Source organism: Rhinopithecus roxellana, chromosome 8 (assembly GCF_007565055.1).
Source record: "Rhinopithecus roxellana isolate Shanxi Qingling chromosome 8, ASM756505v1, whole genome shotgun sequence".
In the NCBI taxonomy this organism is placed as follows: Eukaryota; Metazoa; Chordata; class Mammalia; order Primates; family Cercopithecidae; genus Rhinopithecus; species Rhinopithecus roxellana.
The window spans coordinates 61,324,096-61,349,994 of record NC_044556.1 but is presented as its reverse complement, the minus strand read 5'-3'; the positions used below and the strand labels follow the sequence as shown (position 1 = coordinate 61,349,994).

Here is a 25,899-nt window from a genome sequence, read left to right as displayed (position 1 = left end):
CCTGTTTTTTTGAGGCTTAACTTTCAAAAACAAACAAGCGTAATGCCTGTGCTGCTTTCCTTTGAATTTATGTTTCGTCTTCCTCTCATTAGTTTACTTTAAAAAAAGGGTATTCTTGATAGGAAAAGTTTCAACATCATGACCAGTTAAAAACAAATTCTACTGGCTATAAAGAAGATATAATAAAATTTTCCATTAAAAACTCAACAGTAAAATGCATTACTATGGTGCAATATGACTATAAACAAAAGCATTTTGAGTAGGGCAAATATGAGTAGATGAGGTCAGTGAAGAAAGCAGGGACAAATTATAAATTATTTCATATACAACACTAAGATATTTGCATTAACCTGAAGACCCTAACAGCACAAATGAAGAATTTTAAGCAAGAGAATGAAATCATTTGGGTTGTGTTTGAGGTCATCAGTAAATCAATAGCTACTGATATTATGAGTGGTTTCTACTGCCCCAAGCAGCAAATATATTTACACTAAACTATTAGTCTCAGGTTGAAAATCACTTTTAAGACTGCCCATGAAAATCACCCAAGTGAATTTATAGCTCTGACCAGAGCAAATAATAGATATATAAATGCTACTAAATTCAGTCTAAAAGGATTTTCTAAGTTGTGAACCCTTTATTCTCTACAACCTATTTTTCTTTTTGCTTAAATTTATTTTACTTATCTCATTCAGTCCTCAGAAGTAAAGTGTATATCCAAGAAATAATAGAGAAATATTAGCTTACACACTATTAATTTCCATTATATGTTTAAAGATATGTTCACAGAGTTGATAAAAATAAAATAATATATGTGTATATCCCATCTTCTTTACTATCAAGAAGTTAGTAAGATGAATACTCAATTTAAATGTCCTTGCACATGTGAAATATGAAATAAGACCAAATAAATACCAGCTAATTTAAACTGATTTGTACTCATTTATTGCATTTCCACAGGAATATCTTGCTGGCTACTGCCAGATAGCAAGACCAAATAGTCTCTAGTCAACATTTTCTGGAAATTAAATGAGGCACAAAATAAGCTTTGTTTTATTCTAACAGAAATGGTTTGAATTTAACCATTAAAACTAAAACAGAAACTACAGCTTAACATGTCTCTTTACATTGTAAGCTATGAGAATTACTCTCACAGTAAAACTGACTCTTATTTTTATGTAACTACTTATTTGAATTCAATTATTAAAGTGTAATATTAAAATATCATGTACACCAACAGAGAAACTTTCTCGTAATGATAGCTCTTTCAGTTTCGTAATAATCTCTGCTTAAAATCAACTGAAACATTTCTCCCTTCTAAGAGATGGTTAATGAACTTATATCCATTTCATGGACTATAATATTCACAGATAATTCTGTAATATACAAACATAACCATATGTGAGAAACAACACTGTTGAAAGGAAGCTGAGCAGTCTATTTGAGCATTCAACTAACCTCTCTATCAATGGTATATTTAATTGCTTATAAGCTAGTAGCAAATACATCAGTATCTATACAGAATGGCCTCTTAAGCAAAAAAAAAAAAAAAAAAAAAAAAAAAAAAAAAAATTACTGCAAACTACAACTGTTTTCCTGATCAATGATATCTGTTCAAAGAGCAGTGTCGGAAGGTCAATGACACATTCTAAACTAAAGAGAGTTACTGGAAAACATAGTCTGTGTTAGCATTAACCTAATGGACATTGCTCCTATGGCTTTAATTTTTAGAAAATTTGTAAGAGACTTACCATATCAGATTATTTAAACTCAAGGAGATTAAAGTAGGCAATAATATTGCAATTAAGATGCTACCATTCAGTAAAAGCTTTTATTCTGTATTTTTTTCAAAATATCTGACAAAAAAATAAGCAAAAGATAGATTTTTTAAAAATCCAACATGTACAATAAATATACCTTCTCTATACTTTTTCACTCCGAGACTCATTCAACTAAAAATACCATTTAACAGTCATTATTCTAATCACCTTTATCCTCATTCTTAGCAATTATCAGTGTCATAGAATAACAAAGCCCTGATGACACTGATGATAGGTATGGAGCAAGCTACAGAATCTCAGCTTACTGGTTGGGAACAACTGATTGATCTAGTCCAACTCGTTTCTCTACAGAAGTAGCATCTTAGGGCAGTAAGGGTAAAAATCTTGACCAAGGTTCACTCTACTCATAAGTGGTAGCCCTGGAAATATAATAAAGCTTTTCACCAATTACCCCCAACTTTGTGGAAGTTAAATAAGCCTTCTCTGTGAAATCTTCAAAATTAGACATATCTTCACTTTTGAGAGAAATCAATTAGGAAGAGAGCAAGTTACCTAAAAGTACTTTGTTTATTCAGTGACTGTATTCTGAGTCCTTCTCTATATCGAAAAGAGACCACATTTATAATCTAGTGAACTAAACCACTGATAGTTATTAAGCTACTAATTAACTAAGACAAACGTTCCAAATAATATAAAATTTAACTAAGCTATGCTGCCTTTCCTAAGTGAAAAATTTGTCCACAGTGTCTTCCTTCCACTTATGTAATGTAAAAGAACTCACTTAATATCACTCTTTTTACTACCACCTGTCTTTACCCATTAGAAATGTAGATCTCTAAAGTTTTGATCCCTGTTGTAAATATTTGTCACAAGGTTCAAAACATGGCTAGTATGAAAAGAATAATACAGTGCATCAATTGGCCTTCATCATTAATCGTTTTGGATGAAATTGAACTTAAAGTAAAATCACTGCTTCACTGTTTCATTTTTTCTTTCTCTTTCTTTCCATCTTCAATGAAATAGTTTGCCTCAAATGTACAATAAAAACTCAGTTCCATTTCCAGAACATATTTTATGTTAGCCAAAGAAAAAAATTGTGATACAAGCAAATGATTGAAGATAACAGAAAGCTAATGTATTACAGAGTAGTTGGTGGTAGATGGTGTAGCAACATTTTTAAGACCCTGAACTGAGTTGTCAAGAAAGGTTCCTTTAAGTATTTGACATATGAGCCAAGACCTAAAGGGGGCCAAAAGCTAAGTAAAGAACATACAAGGAATCGGAAACACTTAGTTCAAAACCCACACGTTAGGAATCATCATGATATCATCAAGGAACAAAAAGAAAGCTGTGGTGAGGATGCCTACTGAAGGAGAGAAAGTACAATAAGTACAATATAAGTTGGGGTCAGAGAGGTAAGCATAAGGGAGCAATTATACTGCAGACAGACCAGATCATCCAAGCAAGAGATAATGGAGCATAAAAGGAGTAGTGACAGTGCAGAGCTGCATGGAAAGATTTGGAAGGCAGAACCAATAGGGCTTGTCAATGGATTGAATACTCAATGTGAAGAAAGGGGAAGACTCCAGATACGCCAAATTTTTTTCACTTCTTTTAGGGGTTAGGGTGAATAGTGGAGTAACTGACAGAGAAGATAGACAAAAAAAAAGTTGTCTGGAAAGACAGAAGAATCAACAACGTTGTTTTGGACTGCTGCAGTTATCAGTTTCTAGATGATCTTGAAATCCGTCTACCTCTATAAACATCTAGGCAGATAGAGAAGGCAAGCCATTGGGAGCAGGAAGAGCCTTGGTAGCTTTCTCTCTAACTCTTACCAAAGGCCTGGAAAGAGAATGATATTAGGAAAAGTTAAATGAAAGTATAAATTATTCTTCCACTGCTCTATGTTTTCTAATGGATCTCCTAGGATAAAGTTGATTCTTGTAAAGTACCATAATTTTTTAACCACAACATGTCATCCCCTGGAAAAAGAATTGCTTTCAAACTACTGATAAGGCTTAAATGCATGAAAAAGAGGCAGAGTATGGTCAGAGAAACCCAGACTCATTTCTGATGTCCAACTTACTTAAAAACTCACTTAACTCCCTCCGACCTTATTTGTCTCCTCTATAGACAAGAGATAATAAGTATTCCAGTGTCACAGAGCTATTATAGGAATTAAAAGAGATAATGCAAGCAAAACTCTAAGGCAATAGGCAGGGAGCCAATGATATTTGCACATTATAAAAAATTTTATATAAAACATATTGTATTATTATATATAACATTTCTGTATTATTTTGTCTACATAATGAAATTCCTGAGTTCTGCAAGAGGGAAAGTATTAATTTCATTGAGAAACATGTGTTTTGTTTTTCTCTAACTATGTATTTACTCTTTCTAATGAGAGCTAGGTAAAATTACATACTTGCCTTCTACTGTGTAGCCTGGAAGCTTTTTATAACGTTTATACAATGTTTATACTTAATCCCTACTCTGTTGACTTGCTGTTTTTTCTGCTTCTGTTCTAATAATCCAATTTCATGTCTATTTTAAAAGCTGTCTCAAATCCTATTGCTGAAATTTATATAATATTCTTCTTTCTCCATTTGACAAATAAGTAGATTGAGGCTCAGGAAGCCTGTTATTCAACCAAAGTCACACAGCAAGAAAGAGGTACACCAATATATCTTCAAATCTAATGACTTTTTTTTTGTTTGTTTTCTACCTAATGACACACTAGATAGCTGTATATAAATATGCCCCTGTGAAAGATAAAACCTAAGAAGAACAATCATTTTTTTTAAACTAAAAATATTTCCCCTAAATTGCGGCAATAAAAATACTACTTCATGTTTGAATAGCACTTTATAAATTACAAAATGCTTTTATATAGACGAGCTGCATCTTTGCAGTTATTCAGCACTGGGCCCTATTTGAATTTATAATCATAAAACAGGAAAAATTTAGAGAAAGGCAAACAAACAAACAAAAAAATCCTGGGGAGAACAGTTAAAAGCATTTGGGGAATATTTGGCTTGTAGAAAAGAAGACCAAGTACTCTCAATTGTCAATATTAAAGATAATTATGAAGCAGAGAATTGAAAGTGGTTTTCCACCTTCACAGTAGGCATACTAGAGGGAACAAGCTCATATGAAATTCTAATGAGATATTTAGAACATCCTAAAATCAATTTGCTAGCAAACCAGGAACCTAAAAATAAATACCCAAAACTTATACATAAAGACCTAACAAAGACCTATAATAAATGTAATTCAATGGGCTAACAGACAGCCTCTATAAAAGAGTATTAAGTGTCCAAATGAACCTAGATTATGAGGGAAAATCAGAAATATTCTATATAATATTTGCAAAGCAAGATGTTAGTGGAAGATAATGTAACCCTGGTATATTAACTTGGGTAGAAGATATCATCAGTTTAAGCAATTCATGTAGAAAAAGAAGACATTGCTAAAATAAGTATTTCGACACACTCTGAATCAAAATACTTTAAAATATCCTGGGAAAGATCATGGACAAGAAAAAGGCTATTTCATCATCCATGATGAAATAATTTAGACAATGTACTAATAGGAAATCATGAGAAGAAAAGCAATGAATCACAATCTTCATTATAAGGATTCTATACTCAGTTGAAATGTAAAAATGTCTACATAATTTCAGGAGTTAGGTAATAGAAAAGGCACTAACAAAGAAAAAAAAGAATAAAAAATGAGAAATTTTAAAAGAAAAATAGAATTTATAATGTTTCAAAAAGATGTATGAATTCAACATAAGTTTAGTTGCTTGAGGGTAGGAAAATGCTTTTATAATAATAAAAATGTACTATAAAAGCTCTGACGTTGACTATGGTTTAAAATAGAGAACCATCTGGGTAGGATGGTATAGAAAGGGCTGTGTTTGGAGAAGTGGAAAATAAAAAATATTCTCAAATCCATTTTAGTAATATGATTCTTTATAAAAATCTTCTGCTATAATTATATTTTTTATCAAATTCTTATTGCATTTTCACTCATTTTTACTTTGTATATTTAAAGGCCAAGTGTTTTGGATACCACAGGTGAAGACCCTGTCTACTAATACTTTGTGTCATTCATCCCTATATAATGCCTCCCACTGCCCTGTTAAGGTTTTTGTTTTGTTTTACTTTTAATCAGAGATTCCACTTTGTCATTGCCTAGGTGTTCTCTTCTAATCCTGTGATTTTAGTGATCATTTATATGTTAATGATTACCAGATTTACACACTAATCCCAACCCCTCTATTGAACTCCAGGATCCTATAGCTAAATGGCTATTAGACATCTTCCCTTGGATTTCTAAAAGTTATGCAGAATATAATGAACTCCTTATTTCCCTTCCTTTTCAGGTTCCTTACCAGATTTTCTCATCCTTGTATGTATGTGGCACCATCATTCACACAGTTTTCGAGAATACAAACCTCAAAGTTATTCTTGATTTTTTGTCCTCACACCTTATATCCAGTTTGTAATCAAAAGTGTGTCACTTCTATCTTTAAAGCAGATTGCAATTCCAATCACTGCCTACTTCCTTGCTACCATTCTAGGTCAAGAATTCATAACCTCTTTCCTGGAGTCCCACAATAACCTCCCAGACATTATATCTGCTACAGCTCTTGTCTCCTCACGGTCTGTTCTCCGTATAGTATCCATAGCATTTTTATTAAAATGTCTGAGTGTGTTCTTCAAATAAGTAAATAAAGCTTCTGTCCCAGAGCTTTGCACTGACTCCTCTTCTGCCTAGCACACTTTAACTAGACATATGCATGGTTTATTTGAATACTTCATTTATTTCCCTATTCAAATTCCACTTCTTTAGAGAGCAGTTCCCTGAACACCCTACCTAAAAAAGCAGCCCATCTGCCTCCATCCTCGCCACAGATTTATTTTTTCATTTTTTTATTAGCTGACATTATATAATGTCAGCTAATGATTATTGTCATTATCCCTAAGTTGAAAAAGATTTTGATCATTTTAATTACTGCTCCAGCTCTAGCACCTAAAAGAAATGCAAAATTACGCTGACCGAATTAATAAATATTTGTATTTTTAGTGCTCTATCCTTTTTTTTTTTTTTTTTTTTGAGACTCCATCTCACTCTGTTGCCCAGGCTGGAGTACAGACACCATCTCGTCTCACTGCAACCTCTGAATCCCAGGTTCAGGTAATTCTTATGCCCCAGCCTCCTGAGTAGCTGGAACTACAGACGCACACCACCACACTGAACCAATTTTGTTGTTTTGTTTTGTATTTTAGTAGGATGAGGTTTCACCGTGTTGCCCAGGCTGGTCTCAAATTCCTGAGCTGTGCTTGCCTCGGCTTCCCAAAGTGCTAGGATTACAGGCATAAGCCACCGTGCCAGTCAGTCTTATTTCTTTTCATTTGTACTTTTATGTTATCCCTTTGCAAAGTTTCTTTGCCACCTTAAATATACTAAAATATACTACTTATAAGGAGCATTAATATACTTCTTATAAGGAGCATTAATGTTTTTACTCAATGAGACACTTTCTTTTCTTCAATAGAAAAATTTAGTTCCTTTATGTTTAGGGGAATGAAGGAACTAATCTGTTTGTACTTGTCATTTAAATGTCATTTGTTTTTACTGTTTTTTCTTTTACTTTGTTGTTACTCATTTTCCCCTCTTTTGGGGAGACTGACCAAGGAGATATGGTCCTTTCTGTACCATACATTATAAATATTCCCAAATAAATTTTGGAATGCTATTACACTTTTCCTAGCTTTCCTTCTCCCCTCTCCTAGGTTTGCTCAGATAATTTAGTTCTTTTGCTCAAGATAGTTATTAGAACTGGATAATAGACAAGTATTCCCACATGGTATTTGTATTATCCAATAATATAATATCCTCTTAAGTTCAAATTCACACAAACTTAAGAGATCCCTCCATAACTTCCCTTGTTTTCTGTAAAGATGGTTGTACATCCTTTAGTCATGCCTTCTACCTGCAAGGTTTTTAAAAGGCATATAAAGCTCTTCACGTTTCCAGTAATATCACCAATCCCAGCCACTATCACATTACCACTTCATTGCTATAAACTGCCTATTAGATGAATCCAAAAAAACTGTGAGAACTAATAACCCACCTTTATATGAAATATATTGATGATTAATGCCATATGCCTCTCATTCTCTTTAGTCACCATGAAAGTCTAAAATTACAGATTATAACCCCAATCATTATCCTTATTCTGTAGCCCACTAAGCTCCCTCTTTCACTAACTCTCTTATATGGCCTCAGTCTCCATTCATGTAAATGACTCCCTGAACAACCTATGTACAGGCAATCTTGTGTATGAACTCAGTTCCATATCAGCTTTTTATGGCTCAGCTATGTTTTGGAAACTATGTCTGCAAACTGAAATTTCCTGTCTCTCTTGTCATTTGACTTCAGGTTAGATTCTGTCAGCACAGAGGCACTACTGGCAGATTGGAACACAGAAGAAAGAGTGTTAGTCCAAATTCTCCAGAGAAATAGAACCAGTATGTTATATATTTAAAGAGATGTATTATAAGGAATTGACTTATTAAACTATGAAGACTGATGGTGTGAGAGACCCAGGGAAAGCCAGTGTTGGAGTCTGAAGTCAGTCTAGTGGAGAGACTGGGGAGGGTGGGTTTTTTTTTTTTTACCTTCAACTGATGAGGTCCACCCACATTATGGAGGGCAGTCTGCCCTACTCTACCAAATAAAATGTTAGTCTCATCAAATTCACCCTAACAGAAACACTCAGAATGTTTCATCAACTATCTGGGAACTCTGTCGTCCAGTGAGGCTGAGAAGCTGTTTTGGCCTGTTATTTTTGTTTTGTTCTGTTTTTGTTTTATTTTTTCTTTTTCAGTTTGTGTTGTTGTTTTTTGTTGTTTTATCTTCTTCTGGCCTTTTAAGTAACAGCGCCAACAGCTGGTGCGTGTGGAAGCCTGGCTTCTGTGGAGTATGTCAGCAGAAGCCAGAGACTGCAATCCAATCACAGTAGTGGATTTTCCATGGCCTCAACACTATGGCACTTGAGGACTTTGACTCAGGTGGTGGCAGCAACATTGAGGGATGCTTTTTGACTCCTTGGATCTCCAAAGTCAGTGATTGTGTGGCTTCTAAATTCTTGTAAGGCAGCGCCATGATACTTACAACTTCATCATTTCACCTTAATTCCTCCTGTTCAGGAGTGGAACAATCTCACATTCTTATTTGTGTTCCTTGAGTACTTTCATAATTTTGCCACGAATTCCCCCTTCCAATAGACAGCAATTTTTGTTTCCTTGACTGGATGCTTCTGAAACAGTCTGACTTCTCAGATTGTTGTTTTAACGTTTTCACATTAAACAATCTTTCCTTCCTCCACTTCTTGGTCACTCAACCTCTATAGTCACATCTTAGATCATGCCACATCCAATGAGGGGATAATTCACGTGTTGTCACAAAGGTTACTCCTTAGAGCTTTCTTTCACCAAGCTATCTGATATTTACCTCCCTATCTTTCCCTATAGTTTTTATCTGTACTCAGCATGGAAAAGATAAATATTTACTATTTGTCTCCCATCTGTGCCCATCGCGAATGTAATATAAGCTATCTGAAAGCATTATCTTTGTCTACTTGCTCATTTCTCTATCTTTAGCCCTCTAGAAGTTCTGAAATATGTTAGTTTCTCAATAAATGTTGATTAAACAAATGCATTGCATAATTCACAGCCAATTTCATATTTTGTCATCTTTCCATTTTTTTTTTTTTTTTTTTTTTTTTTTTTGAGGCGGAGTCTCGCTCTGTCGCCCGGACTGGAGTGCAGTGGCCAGATCTCAGCTCACTGCAAGCTCCGCCTCCCGAGTTTACGCCATTCTCCTGCCTCAGCCTCCCGAGTAGCTGGGACTACAGGCGCCCACCACTTCGCCCGGCTAGTTTTTTTTGTATTTTTAGTAGAGACGGGGTTTCACCGTATTAGCCAGGATGGTCTTGATCTCCTGACCTCGTGATCCGCCCGTCTCGGCCTCCCAAAGTGCTGGGATTACAGGCTTGAGCCACCGCGCCCGGCCCCATTTTTTTAATTATTCTTCCCTGAGTATTTTTTCTCAGATAGAATGTGTACTCTTTTAATTCTTACATTTCCTGAAATAATTTTCTTACACCTAGAGAAGTGGGTATGGGATTCTTGATCTCAGGCTTTTCTCTCTGATGTCTATACTTATTTTTCAACCATCTTGGAATTTCCAGTATAGCAGATACAACAGTTGCTGCAAATGCATTAATTTTATTGTTTATATAATTTAAATTTTTATTTTAGATTCTGAGGGTACATTTACACATTTGTCACATCAGTACATTGCATGATGCTAAGGTCTGGGGTACAAATGATCCCATCATCCGGATAGTGAGCATAGTATCTAATAGGTAGTTTTTCAGCCCTTGCCCTCCTTCCCTCTTCCTCCTCCAGTAGTCCCCAGTGCCTATTGTTGCCATCCTTATGTATCCAATGTTTACCTCTCACTTATAAGTGAGAACATGCAGTATTTGGTTTTCTGTTTCTGCATTAATTCACTTAGGATTATGGCCTTCAGCTGCATCTGTGTTACTGCAAAAGACATGATTTCATTCTTTTCTATGACTGTGTAGTATTTCACGGTGTATCTGTACCATATTTTCTTTATCCAATCTACCACAGATGGGCACCCATCTGTGCCCATTTTGTAGAATCATTTACCTTCTCTTGAGTATATACCCAGCAATTCCATTACTGGGTTCAATTATTTTCCATTAAAACTGTACTCGTTTTTGATTGCTGCAGGAAAAAAAAAAATCACAAACAGCATTTAAAAAATTTACCACAAACAGCATTTAAAATAACACAAATTTATTTTCTCACAATTCTAGAGTCCAGAAGTCTAGGTGGTCTCAGCCAGTTTCTTCTCTGTGAGTTTCCCAAGGCAGAAATCAAGGTGTTGACCAGCCCTGGCTCACTACTAGAAGCTCTAGGGGAGACTCTGCTTCCAAGACCACTCATGTTGTGTGCAGTTCAGTTTTATGAGATTGTTGGACTAAAGTACTGTTTCCTCCCTGGCTCCTGACCAGGAGTCAATTTCACCTTCTAGTGGACTCCTACATTCCCTAGCATGTAGTCTTCTTCAGATTCAGAGCTGGAAATGGCTGGTTGGGTCCTTCCCATACTTCATCTCTCTTTCCCTTCTGCCTCATCTCTCCTTACAGTGCATTTATTTGACTCCAGCCCCAGAGTTTTCTTCTTGTAAGAGCTCATATGACTTCAGACTAGGTCACTTGGATAATCCAGGATAATCTCCTTAGTTTAATGTCTGTAACCCTAATTACATCTTTGAAATCCCTTTTATCATCTAACGTAACATATTCACAAGTTACAGGGATTAGAACATGGATATCTTTGAAGGCCAAGCTGCCTACCTTTTGGAAATAGGCATATAATTTATAAGAAAAACAGTCAGTAATCTTTTGTTTTCCTACTGGAAGCTTGGACAAGTTTCTCTTTGTGTTTGGAGTGAAATAATTTTAGCACTATATGCTGAGATGATTGTTTTTTTCTAACATTTTACTCTCCAGACTCATATCTTTCCGCAAAACAGCCTACCATTTTTCCTACTATTTGTTTATTATCTTTTTTTTATCTTTTGTTTTTTCTCTCTTATGAATATCTATAGTATTGATTAGGTGTTCCAGATACATCCTCCAAGTCCATTCCCTAATGTGTTCTATTTCCATGAGCAAGTCTATTTAATTAGAGACCTATCTAGGTTATTGTTTGTTTTTCCATTCCTTGGTTATTGGCCCTCTTAGATGATTATTTTCTTTTATCTGCTTGCTGAGCAAGTGGTGGCAATTCTCACGAAAGCAGAGACATCTTTGCTCCTGGGGGCCGGCAGTACACTGGCTGTGAGACCCTGGCTGAGGTGTCAGCAAGAAACCTTTCTGACCCTATTCTCAAATTTCCCACTCTCAGTAGATGAAGAGGCTTCAGGCAAGCTCTTTAGTTCATCCTTAACTCTTTGGAGGCCGGGCAGGTTGGTAAAATTCACCCCAGCAGATGTCCACCTACACTGGATCTCCAAGTTTAAACAATTCTCTGGTTCCGATTCATTCAGTCCTCACTCAAGTGCCTTTATTCTAGTCTCAGGCTCTCCAGTTTCCAAATGGCAAAAAAATCCCAACAGCTTCCTTCTTGGCACTTTTCTTGCCTGTCTCAGGAGGCATGAACAGGTAGAAACTGGTATTCAGAGTGGAGGAGGAAAAGGATGTGTTAAGCAGACTTCCTCCAGGAGTCTTCCTTGCAGTTTGCCAAGTCTTCATGTTTTTTTCTACTACACTTTAAGTAGGACACTCAATTTTTCTTTGAATTAATTATGTTTAAAGATCCGTTTTATCTCCATTATTGGTTTACTGACAAAGTCCCTTTGATTTATTTTATTTTATTGCATTTGTAATGACTGTTTCCAGAACTTAACATTTTATGTATAGTATAAAAATTAAAACAATACAATTCTATTTGCTCCATTCTGTCTTTTGCGCTACCATTGTATTTTACTTCTACACATGTCTTCTTTCTCTGATTAACAAAATATACCTTTCTTGACTACTTCCAGATTTTGTGTTCTCGTTTTTAGATGTCAAAGTGCCCTCAACAATTCCTAAGTTTTAAGTTCTTATTTATGCCCCCTTGTGTCTTCTTGTGATTTATTAGTAGGGGAATAAAGTAATAGATGCAATTAAATTGTGCATTCTCTGCAGTCCATTTTGACTTTGTTCATACCACTAGTGTCATACATGATTTTCCCAAAACATCATAAGATTCTTATGATTATGTACTAACAAAGTTCATCTCTGTAAGCATAATTATAATCCGATATATGCCAAGTGTTTAATAGGCATCAATAAATAACACAGGCATACCAGAAATATATTCTAGAAAAATTACCTAAAAGTCCTCAAGAGAGTACGCACGATACAGTTAAACCAAAGAATACATATTAGTGTATGCATGTGGATGTTAAGGCACAAAAGGACAATGATTGGTCTTAATACAAGTTTCCTGAGAGAAATTCTTTGTATTTTCCAGTCAAAACAATTTAATTCTCAACTGATATCCCAATCAAAAAGTGAACTATTTTCCAAACAAAGTAATTTTTTACTCCCAAACTTTGTATTCCACATGTATTCAACACACATTATTATGTACTTTCTCAAGGCTGTCTGAAGATAAAACTGATTAAAAAGTAGACAATTTAGAAAACAACAGTGAAGTCCATTTTTATGCAAGTATAGCCCTCCTACCCACAAAAAAACACTATTTTCACACTAAAAATTAAATAATAATAACAATAATTTATTCGTTCATATAATGAATTGTGTTCCATATTACTTACTATTTATATATTAACTCAGTCTTTTCACAACAATTCTATACAGTATTATTTTCTACATATTATGGATAGTAAACTGAACTTAGAGCAGTTAAATGATATGAAGTTATGCTTACTGAATTGATTAATGAAAAAGACATAATATAAGCCCTGGACTGCATGGTTCCAGAGTTTGTTATGCTTACCATTATTCCAAATGGCAATCATATCTTAAAGCTTACAAAAAAAAAAAAAAAAAAAGCAACTCCCTGCAGTCACTCTGGTGTGATGACAATTATCATTAAGAGGGTAATTAAGGAAGTTAATAAGAGGTGAAAGAAAATAAGGTAAATGTATTAAGAACAACCTAGATAGCATGCACTTGGTAAATGGAAAACGTTCAGCACAAACTAAACCAGAATGGAGACCATTTATTATTGATCATTAAGCTATCTATTTTTAGTCAAGGCTTCTTACCTATCTTTCATAAGAAGGAGTCAGCAGTTAACTTAGTGAACAGCCTGCCCTGACCTAGAAGAGATTGCACTCAATTGCTGCTTGAGAATACAGGTGAGAGAACCCCCACCAGGTAAGTCATGGCCTCAAAATGCACCATTCACAGTGATAGATTTTAGCTCTCTGCAGTGATAAAAACCAGAATCAGAAGATAAGGTTCTGGGAATAGGAACGTTTGAGTTTTTAAAGGCAAAGCTCCCAGGGCAGATAATGCGTGAGACTAAAATCATCCAGAATGAGACTTACAATTTTACATTTCATCTCAGTCCCAACCTGCAACTGGGTCAAACCTACCTACTACAATGTCATATATAATTTTGTTAATATATACAAAATAAATATAATATTCTCATTCCTGAATGGGTGACTGCTTAATTAAAAAGCAATATTAAAAAACAGAAAATAACATAAAACAAAAATTATATTAGGTAAGAACATATTTCAAATATAAAAGAATTTAAATCAATTATGATTTTTAAGACTTCAATATTAATTATTTCTTTTAGAAAAGTGAGTTTATTTTTTAAAATATTTCAAGATAATCTCATGAAGAATGTTGGATTTGAGTTAAGAATCTACTGTGGAGTTTGCTTCTTTACAAAACATTCTTAAGTGTTATCTTTGACACAAACCCATACAAAATAATTTTGTTGTTACAAAATTCTAAAATAAAATTTAATTAAGAAGTTGAATACAAACTCTTATGTTACCTTCTCAAAATACCTATAAGTCATAATTAATTTGCTTACTTAAATAGGCCCTGTATATAATCACAAAGGCATATTAATTGCAAATTATTTATTCTGTGCTTCTTAAAATGAGGTTTTTCTGAAATGTTAACTATACATTTGGCAGTACAAATTTTTCAAGCTTTGGCATGGTTTATAAGGAAAACATTAATTTGAATGAAAGGAAATATTGAGACTGCAAACTTTTTTACCACCTGGCAAATGTCAATTTGTACAACAAAATGTTATCAGAGAAAAATAGTCACAAGGCAGGAATAAATAATGTTTAATATCCCATATACTCCCTATGAATCTCATTGCTGTGCAGTTACTGGAAAAACTTAATTAGCAATGGCATTCTGTGCTGAAAGCATCTAACACTTTCAACCATGCCTGTAATTCAAACATTAGCATTCAAATCAGCCCACAACTTGCATTTTGGTATTTATTGAGTGAATACCAATTAAATTGTCCCAAATAATCATTTCCATTTCCCATAGATTGTATACCTAATAGCTAAGAGTCCCATGAAACATATCATCATTTGAGATGTTGGATTTTACATTTTCTAGGGAATTTTTTTTGAGATAATGATAAAACCAGTTTTTCTATTGTTAAAAGAAATGTCTCACTCTCCTGAGCACTATCTTTGTGTCTATGCAAAAGATATTAGTAAATCATGTCATTAGCCATAAATTCGGGGTCAATATACTTTGCCATTTAATAATTTATAAAAGCTGACCATGCCCTACCCTGCATCCTAATGTATAAACATGGATTTTTCTTTATTTCAAAATAATAGAAGATTAACAGATTTTCAGGAGAGGATCAGGATTCAGATCAGACAAAAGTAAAATAGAAATTTCAAGAAAACAAAATCAAAGAAATAAACAGAAAAAAAGTTAAAAATACTAAACAATAATGGGAAGAGAAAAACATGATGGCACTTATGATAATGCTGTGAGTATTTAGCCAATTTGTTTTTATGCTCCATACAGTTGCTAGTTCTGTAACCATGGCACCAGCTCAAACTGGGCCTGCTCTGTTGATATAACAAAATGTCAAGTTATCTTTCAGGTAAAACAGAGCCAAAAACTGTAAGTCATATAGTCAGGGCATGTGCCCTAGAAAAAGCTTTGACCTCTAACAATATCTGGAACCAAAAGACTGGGACAAAATTAGAATCTGAATGCTGAAAACTTTCAGAAGTGAGGGATTCCTTGACTTGGAAGATGCAGGGCTACACTTTGCCTCAACATGGCTTACTGTAAATGACCACATCTGAAGCCCTCTAATCAAACTCTGTCAAGTAAACATTCCTAAATCCTTTCTGCTGCCCTCTAACCCCTTAAAACTTGCTTCAGGACCAAAATCAGGAAAACTGATTTGAACCTGTCTCTCTGTTTCATGGCCAATTTTGCAATAAAGCCTTCTTTTCTCAAAAGCAAGTGCCATAGTTATTGTCTTCTCTGTGCATCAGGCAGCAAGCCCATTTGCTCTCTAACAGTTTCAGTAATTTTATTGCATTGTTCTGCTCTCACAAATTCTACAAAAAGCAAAAAAGGGAAATTGTTCAAGGCATAAATTTGGGGGTTATATGAAGACAAAATTGGCCAAAATTATAAGGTATGTGTGTATAATTTATAAAAATTATATCCAAGGGTATTTTTTAAATTAAAAAGTTGCAAAAGTTTTGCTACTCAGTCATATCTTTTGGTCAGAAGTCATTTTCACAGACTTACACTCTGGCTTATAACTGTAAAAAGTCCTTCTTATGATCTCACACAAAACTTAACTGAAAATAACAGTTTTAAAACAACGTTCTTAAAATATATGGTTTGAAATGCTTAACTTATAATATATTTAAGTATTTCCACTTGATAAGGGTATTGTTATTCCAGAATGTTATTTTCTATCAACTGCAAATATTGGTTAAATATCTACTATTTTCCAACTACCATAAGAGACACTGGGCATAAAATGGTAAGAAAGGCAAATTGAGTCTTTGAATTAAGGCAAATTTGAGCTCTTATGAATTATAAAAGTCTAGAAGAAACACTGATAATTAAAGAACCATTATATATTTCACAGTTTTTAGAATGCTGAAGAAGCATAAACCTTGACCACATCCCATAATTTAGACAGACTACAAGAAAGTGTTATAGAGAAGCTAAAATCTAAAAGTTGAGACTTCAATGCTGAGTAGGAGAAAATGGGGAAGTAGAACTTAATATGAGACTCATTTGAATAAGGATTAATTATGCAGATTATATTGAATGTTACATATAATTATATTTTACATTTTGTATAAAATTTATTCTTCCTTTTACATTTCTCACTTATTGTGATTTTGTCTTATTTTGTTTTCAAAAATTGTACATAACCATTATGAAAATTTAAACCATAGCAGGAAGAATAAGGAAGAAAGTTGTTAGTCAATTGCCAGATCTTCAGACAAAAGCACTTTCAGTAATTCATTTATAACGTAAGAAAAACTAATGTGAAAACAAAAAAACAAAAAACTAGGAATCTAATATCATGAGAGTGGCAATTAACACCATTAGACCATGTCGTAATTCTTCATCCAAACTACAGCAATTATCTTCTCACTGTCCACTTCCCAAGTAGCTACTTGCCTTTAGACTTCAACCAGTAAATAGAGTTCAAGAACTTAAGCATCCAGTGTTTAAATAGGTTTTAATCAATGCATAGGAAAATTCTAAGTACTTTTGAATTAAGCATGTTAATCATGTTTAACATGATCATAGTTTTAAGCAATAAATTAGTTTAGTTTGTCTTGAAATAAGACTGAGAAGGTGAATTGATTCAATTATTACTATGACATTGAACTAAAACAGGAAATTATACTATTGAACTAAAACAGGAAATCAATTAACATAATATAGTTCCTTATGTTAGAATCCCATGAAATAATATGAAAATATATAAGCACATGTAAATTTAAAAATACTAAAGTTTGAAGTAAAGTAGTTGCAAAATAAATCTATCAGTGTAAAATTAGAAACACCAAATTCATTATAAATGATAGTGCTTATTATTGGTTACAATATGTTGATAATTAAGCTAAAGTCATGCATTTAATTCCCGGATGTTCCAGTTTACTCTGCTTTGTTTTAGAGACACAGAATGAATCACAATTCCCAGCTGTCTTGGAAGTGTGTGTTATTGATGAAGAGGGATACACTGCCAATATGTGGACAGATTAGTCCAATTCCATTACAATGACAGAAAAAAACAATTCTGAGCACATTTCCCGTAGAGAGTGGGTCAGCACAGCAGCTTAATATTTATTTCGGTTTGGCACTAAACATGTGCCTCTTGTAGACAGATGCGTAATGACAGTTCTTTGCAATGGTGAAGGGAAGATTTTTTTTAAAAAAACCATGTAACAGCTTTCCAAAACAGGTAATTTTAAGACTGTGAGATTCCTGAATAATATAGCCAATTTATCCAAATATTTCAGGCTCAAATTACAAGGCACATATTAAAAGTTCTGATTTGGCAATGTTAATTTCTGACATGTCCTATGGTTCAATATTCAGAAGTGATAAAATAAATGATGGAATCTATTTACATGAGAAAAATTTCTAAATAGTCCAAAAATAGTTTACTTTTATCTTTACAGAACAGTTACTCCCCTCTCTGTGGCCTAAAATTATTCCCCTATTTACCATGCCCCTGGTTTTTACCTGTCATGTTACACTAAGATCAAAATATAAAAGTACTCTAAATGAAGTAAAACTAGAGCCATGGGCATATCGCAATGCTGTGTGTAATTGAAAGCATTAAATGTACCAAGAGAGCAATGCTACCATTATCTTCAACCTAGTGGAGATAATGAGAGACTCAAGTATTAGAAATAGGTAGGAAATACTGAAAACTTGAATACAGTGGCGAAAGATGTTTTCTTATATTTCCTGTTAATATATTTTAGGCATAGTGGTTCCCTCTTATAGCTTTATTAAAAGGATACATACTATGTTTAGATATTTTTAAGCAATTTAGTTTTTGTGGATTCACGTGAGAATTTAATCATCTTTTATAAAGAAGGCATTTGAAATTGAAAAAAACTAAAACTTTTGAAGTAGTCACATTATATGCCATGCCATATACTTAATACTTTATATCTAATTTAATCCTCACTTCAAAACAACCTTAAAAGTATGATTAGTATCCTTATTTAATGATATGTAAAAAGTTGTTCAAGGGCTCCAAGCTAGGATAACCCTAAGTTTTAAACAACTAATGTACATGTAGACTTTTATCACTTAGTACCAAGAGACTTCTTTTTATTTCAGTCTCCAGCTGTTTTTTCTTTTTTGTGTGATAGTACAGTATTCAGTTAGATATACTACTACCCAGCTAGACAACACTTTCGCAGGGCCCCTTTCAGCCATATGTGGATATATAACCAAATTGTAGCCTAAAGTACAAGTTGTGTCTTACTTTCCTAACTACAGGCTGGACTTAGGATGTACTTGCAAGAACAGGGCAGCCATCTTGAACCACAGAACAAGATATAAGGAAAATTATTCCCTAGCAGTGTCAAGCTGGGGAAACAGTCTTAGACGGACTGCCTAGACATTTCTGTTTGTTTAAGTTGCTGTATTTTTGTGGATATTTCTATTTTACGTTGTGTGTGGTTGTGACACTTTGTTAAAACAGCCTACATGATATACTATGACCAAGATATAACTAATATATAACATTGTTTTTATGTTTCTTGGTAATTATACCTTTGATGTTGAACTTGAACAAAACGTATTCAATCTTATGATGATGATCATAAGTTATGAAGACGTTTGCTTGTAATGCAGAGAAGAATACACAAAGAAATCAAACCTCAGTTTATCCATTTGAGTTATTATAATTTAAGAACATATTATGATACATGTGATTAAAAGCAATAAAATTGTATATAGTTAAACTTAATGTTACATAATCATTGCACATTAAGAGACATATCCACATACTGATGACAGTTGTAATATTAGATAATATCTCAAAACCACTACTTAATTATTTAAAACTAAAACACACACACACAAGACATACACAAAACAACAACTATTATACCAAATAAAACAATGAAATGGAAATAATTTCAATAATGAATATATTATATAGTGGAAATTTCATATAAATAATGAATAACCCTTTCTCTAGCACTGTGGCATCCTTTGGCACAAGAAAATGGTGAAATATGTCCAGGTGCCACCTAGACTACCCCAAAAAAAGAAGCACTAGGCAGAAAGTAGGAGCGCATAGAAAGCCCACTGCAGATGAAGATTAATTGTGATGAAGATGCCTCCAGAACAAAAGTACTGCTAAATGTCATCATGTAAAAATTTTCCTTTTTATCACATTAACATCTCAATGATCCTTTGTCTAAATTTACTTTAAGAGACTCCCACATTATATTTGGTGATCATTAATTTTAGTATTTTTAATTTTCCAACAATTGAAAAATTAGCATATGCATACCATACAAACATAATTGTTTTAAAATTTGTAAGTACTTTCCCTTAGGTTAGATGAGAAAACTCCTAAGTTGCCCAAATAATGTTATTACATTGAAATTCAGAATTTTTAGTGACTTTAGAAGGAAAATAATTGCAATTAATTTTTCATATTAATGTAGTTAGGTAATTATTAGGCGAATCATAAAACAGTTTGTGAAGGGTAAAAAGACACTGGGTGATAAGATGGCTATATCAATTTTAGAGGCTATTTTATATTTAAAGGCATTAAGTATGCTAAAACAGGTCTGCTGTCTTTAAATGATAAAAGTATGCAATAAAACATATTTGAAAACCATTTCATAGAGTTACTAACCACATACCATTGATACAAAAACTTGTCATACCTATATATCTATATTTACATGCCTACATGTATAGCTATATTTATACCTAGCTCGGTTGTACTAGTGTATGTGTGCATTTTTCCTTTTTTAGTACTTCCTAATTAGCTTTTCCTCTTTCTCAGTAGGGTCAGATCCAGGTCACAGCACAATTACACATATCTATGATTCCTGCAACACAAACATAATATTCTACCTCATTTTTTGATGTTCACGTTTTTTCTCTCATTAAGGATCTGCATGAATCCATGTCCAGTGTCACATTTCACATTGGATAACTCTATAATTGTCAGAGTGTGAACTTCCAGAAAGGGAAATTATTGTTTTTATAATAAAGCATATTTTATATGTTTTTATAATGAAGTGCCATGTTTTGCCTTGCACTGGCCATAAATCTGCCCTGGCTTTCTGCCTGAATGCACACTAAAACTCATGCAGAGAAGGCAGAGGCAGAAGCAGTGATTGGTAAGGACAGTTTTTTCAACAGTGTTTCTGCTTTGAAGAATGTAGAAAGATGAGGGCACTTCTATTTCAGTAGTTTGAAGGAAAAATTCTTGTTTGACAACTATGGCATGCAACATAAATTCTCATAGTTTGGCTGTTTACAGCAGTTGGTAAAATGTCAGAGTTGCAGTATGTATCAGTTGCAGAGTATCAATAGCAATGATGTATGTGCTTTCTTGTTTGGTAAGACTGAACAAAGAGTGTTGCTTTTACTTCTGCAGGCGATCTGTTACATTTTTTGGTGAATATTTATGTATTTATTTATTGACAGCTATTAATGAAAGTAGTTTATAATACGGTTTCCTTTAGAAACTATAAGTAAATGAAACATAACACAAATTCTGATATGTACAATCTTACCAGGTGAAGATAAGGCATAGTAATGTAGATATTAAAATCAAAACTTGATTAAACATTGCAGACTGTGTTCGCTGAATTGCTCTGTGTAGATCATTCTAAAATAATAAAGAAAAAAGTTGTAAATTTTGATAAATACTGAATATGCATGAGTTTCATTACATTTACTAGAATACATTTCATGTCAACTCTCCTGTACGCAAACATATATACATAATCAATGCATGTATTTCAAACAGAAATATTAGCATATTTCCATTTTTGCTTAGATCTAAATGTAACTTACTCAAGCTTGCATAGTACAAAGATATTGGTATAGGAAGACTACCAAAGCACTGAATTTCAGTTTACTTGCATTACAGACATCTGAACAGGTGTTGCACTTACTCCCCCAAACCCCTACATGTTAAGCTTGACCTCTTATGGAAAATCCTAATTTCAAAAGATCAGAAAATAGTATGTTTAATTAAGGAAGAGGGAATAGATGAGTGAAACTACAAACAAAGCTCATTATCAGGAAAATTAACATCAATTAGCCCAGATAGATTATCTTGAAAAGAAAAAAAAAATGAAAAAGACAATAAACAATTTTTCTCTAAGTTTAATTTCTTTAGCATTATGATAAATGTCAATTCAAGATATACTATATTTTATCTTTCCAATAGCAAACAGTAAAAATAATTTTTAGTGTTGTTTAATGTACAAAAGTGAACACTCACATGCACTACCCCTCAGGTACTTTGTTATAAATTTCTAGAAGGCAATTTGGTAATATAAGTCAAAACTCAGAAATACATCCTATCCATTTCAAGCATTAAATCATTAAGTATTTACTCAAAAATATAATTTTGAAAACTTAACCACATGAAAGTCATAAGAGATGGGCACCAATATTTATGTTCATCTTTGTTACAAAATTATAATACTTAGTAAATAAAATAATGAATGTTCATAAATGTTAAAATAACATAAATATGTAATACAAAAATTGTTACATAAATTGATAGCTACGTAAATTTAGCCAAATCCATTAAAACTGATTTGAAGGAGAAATTTTAATAACATAAGAACTAGTCCACTACATACCAGTATATGACAAAAAATTCCAATTACACAATCAAACATACATCATTATTCCATGTATGATATGTGTGCATATTTTTGCATAGAAAATATTTGAAGGATATAAATTATTACTAGTGTTTAGTCTATGCAGTAGATTGCTGGATTTTTGTAATTTGTATCATTTTTATCTCAATTTTAAAATAATAAACGCTTAGGCTTAAATCAGTACAGCACGAGATAACTAACTTCACCAATAAAAATATTTCAATGAGTCATTATTTGTCTACCACTAATGTGTCTACCACTTATTTAAACAGAACTGTTTTGAAAACAAATAACTAAGCTGACTGATTTGGATTTCACCTCTCACCGTTTAGTTTCTAATGGCAGAGGTATTAATGAACAGAAAAGTAAATACAAGTTGAGCATCTGGCAAGAAGAGATATGGAAATAAAATGGAAAATGAATCTTAAATTAATAATGCAAAACAGACTTTTTTACTGTCAATATTTGTCTAATGTATCCTGTCTTGTTTGAGTTATTTTTTCCAATAACTAATAACACAGAAATTAATAAATAAGTTTACTTTTTTCTGATGTATTTTTATTCATTAGCAATTTAGGCAATCTATATTTAGTCAAACAGTATTTCATTGGGACAATTATGACAGCCCAATGTTTCTGCAAATCATTTCACAGGCCACACTCTCCCACCCTTTGGCCATGTACTTTCATAAGACTCCAGTGGTTACTCGATATAAATGTTTAGAAACATTCATCGAGTTGTGAATACTAAAATGTTATCCAAATATTCCTTTGGCCAAAACTGTAGTCATAATCTCTGTTTAAAACCCATTTAATGGAAAATAAGTTTGCCTCCAGACCAGTATAATTTTCAAAGCAGTAAAATTAATAATATTGAGCCCTTACTTTGTTGTGCCAGATAAAATACTATACACACATATTATACATATGTATGTGTGTACATTTTGTGTATATATATGTATATATAATTTCATTTGATCATCACAGCAAACTTGTAGGTGCTTTTCTTTGCAGATAAAGAGAATAGCAAAGAAGTCAGATCATTTGTCTATCACATTGTTCAGCGTATAGTGAACATGTATTAACATTTGTGGTATGAATGACTCAATGGCAATGCCTTACAGCTAGCTTTGAAGTACTAAAGCCTGTGGTAAAAATGTTTTGGTCATAGTTATAAACCATGCCGCCAAGCAGAGTCAGCCTTGGGCAAAATGCAACTGTGGCACAGCTCTGAGTTCTCCATCTTTTATTCTACCTCTTGCTTCCTTTTCCCCTAATGTCCCACTCACAACCCTGCTCAAGCAAATCCAGAAGGATGACTCTAAATGAGGGACTTCTGGCTCCCACATGGAATCTTAGGAAGCCCCACAGATGTTCACTGAATATGAGACTACCTACAATTAAGAGCAGTTTGACAAAATCACTTAAATGAGCCCTCAAAAGCCAGGAGTCCCATTATGCATCAAAAAACTGCCTTGGGAGGGAAGGAAATTTGTACTCTGAAGATTGGCTAAGTGGCTGAACCAGTCCAAAAACCAATAAGGTTTCTAGTGATATTGAGAAATTCTGAACCATTTTTGTTTACCAGTCATAGGGCCTTACAAAGGTAGTAACTTGGCAATATGGACATTTTACAAGTTTTCCTTCTGATTAAGATACAGCAGACTGTTCATTTAAGGTCTGTTAACCCACAAATTTATACTATGTATCTCTTTAATTATTTAATAGTATTTTACCAAAATGACTCATTTAAAAAAAACATTTAAATGAAACAATTGACTATGACCCTAAATTCATTTAAAATATGTTTAAAAATGAAACACTTGAAAATGTAATTACAGCTTAATTAATTCCAATAGTATGAGTTGTACGTTATGGGAAAATGCAGAATAAGAAAGTTCAAGACTAGATCCTAAATTATGTCTTTCTGTTTAGTCTAAACATTGAAAATAAGAAATCGTTTAAAAATCTTTTCATATTTGCACTTCACTTCTATACTTACAATCATATTTTCCAAGGCATGTTTGGCAAGCCAACAGTTCAGAAAGACTGGGACAAATAGATTCCTTAAGGAAGGCCAGAATATCTGGAAAACAAACCGAAACTAGACTTTTATCTCAAAGCAATAAATCATACCCAGCAGACTGAAAAGAAATAGAAAAAATGTTATTAAAGAAAGTGTAATAATTTAAAACATGACAAATAATGTAAACTCACTATTAATAAAATGCAAGAAATTGATATGTTCTTTCATTCATTGTCTAAATCTTTCTTAGGGAAATTATTGCAGAAGCAAAAAGAAAATAATACGCTCTCACCAGATGGCAGATATCTATGCTAATTCTATCATTAAATCTTTTAGTGTGGTGGTTTGTAATAGACATTGGCTTTCTTTTCTCTGTAACTTGAGGTATTAAGTAAGAACAAAGAGGGAAGGTACTCTCTTTTTACAATATTGCCTCTTACTCTCTTTATGTTAAACCACTTTAAGTGACGTTGGGGAGCTATGTTTAATTAGAATTATATTTAGTTAACCTGTCATTTAATCTAGTTCCAGTTGCTTCTCTAGATAAATCACTCAAATTAAAATAATTATCAGAAGACAGCAACAGCTCCAGGTAATCTCTACTTATTTTCAAAATCTTCCAAATAAAATTCAAATAAAGTGTTACAAAGTATAATCCCAACAGACATTACTACAACTTTATTAAATTGTGATTAAAATATAATTTTGCAACAGGAAAGTGTTGAGTTACATATTTATGGGACTGTAGTTGAATAGGATCATCATGGAACTGATAACACACAGCACTTTGAAAAGAAGTAAAATGTTGGGTGTCTGACTTTTGGCAATCTCCTCACTAAAAAGAGAATTGGACTTAATAAATCTTGTGGTTAAACCACAGATAAATATTTTCAACATATTAGAAACTTTTGTAAATATGTTTCCAATTGGCTTATTTTTTTAAAAATCCACAATATAAACAATAAGTGGATAAGTAATTTCTAGTAATTTTAAATAATAATGACATTTGTCAAATGGCATCCCCAGAGCATATAGCTCTTTAAAATATTTTACTTTGCTATTGTACTAAATCATTAGTTTCCATTTAGTTACACAATGCAGTTATCCAGTCAATTTTATCTTGTTGCTTAGTATCATGATTCTAACCAAAGTCTAAATCCATTTATCTTAGCTACCATATTATTTAACAGTATCTAGATTTAAAGATTTTACTTAAGTCTAATTACAAAAAGTGTTTTTTAAGGTTCTTTCAGGACTTACTGAGATAATGAAGGGAACCGCATTAATTATTTCCAAGATGAAGGGTATTCGTAAAATCTGTTCCCAGATGTTTCCCTTCCAAGAAAGAATGAATAAAAATGAAAGTCAATTATACTGCATCTTATTAATGGGGGAAAAAGACAGCACTTAGAATTTCTCTAGAAATAAATATGCTTCCATTAACAGAATACTGAATATTGTATAGAGATGTAGCAATGACTTTCAGAGATTATTTTTCTTAGTGTAATTGTGCTCTACCATGAATATTGCACATAACATTTTTTATCAAGTAATGTGTCATGGAAGAAAACGTACTAGT

The 25,899-nt window shown here is 33.0% G+C and overlaps 1 protein-coding gene across 1 annotated transcript in view; it reads right to left on the bottom strand.

Moving 5' to 3' along the window:
- Positions 1 to 25,899, bottom strand: part of KCNT2 (potassium sodium-activated channel subfamily T member 2) — a 405,225-nt gene that overhangs the window by 237,862 nt on the left and 141,464 nt on the right. The window contains exons 6-8 of the mRNA XM_030937154.1: positions 25,581 to 25,655; positions 24,297 to 24,380; positions 21,189 to 21,283 (exon numbers count right to left, since the gene is read on the bottom strand). Coding sequence (XP_030793014.1) covers positions 21,189 to 21,283; positions 24,297 to 24,380; positions 25,581 to 25,655 — 254 coding nt within the window. The remainder of the gene's footprint in view (positions 1 to 21,188; positions 21,284 to 24,296; positions 24,381 to 25,580; positions 25,656 to 25,899) is intronic.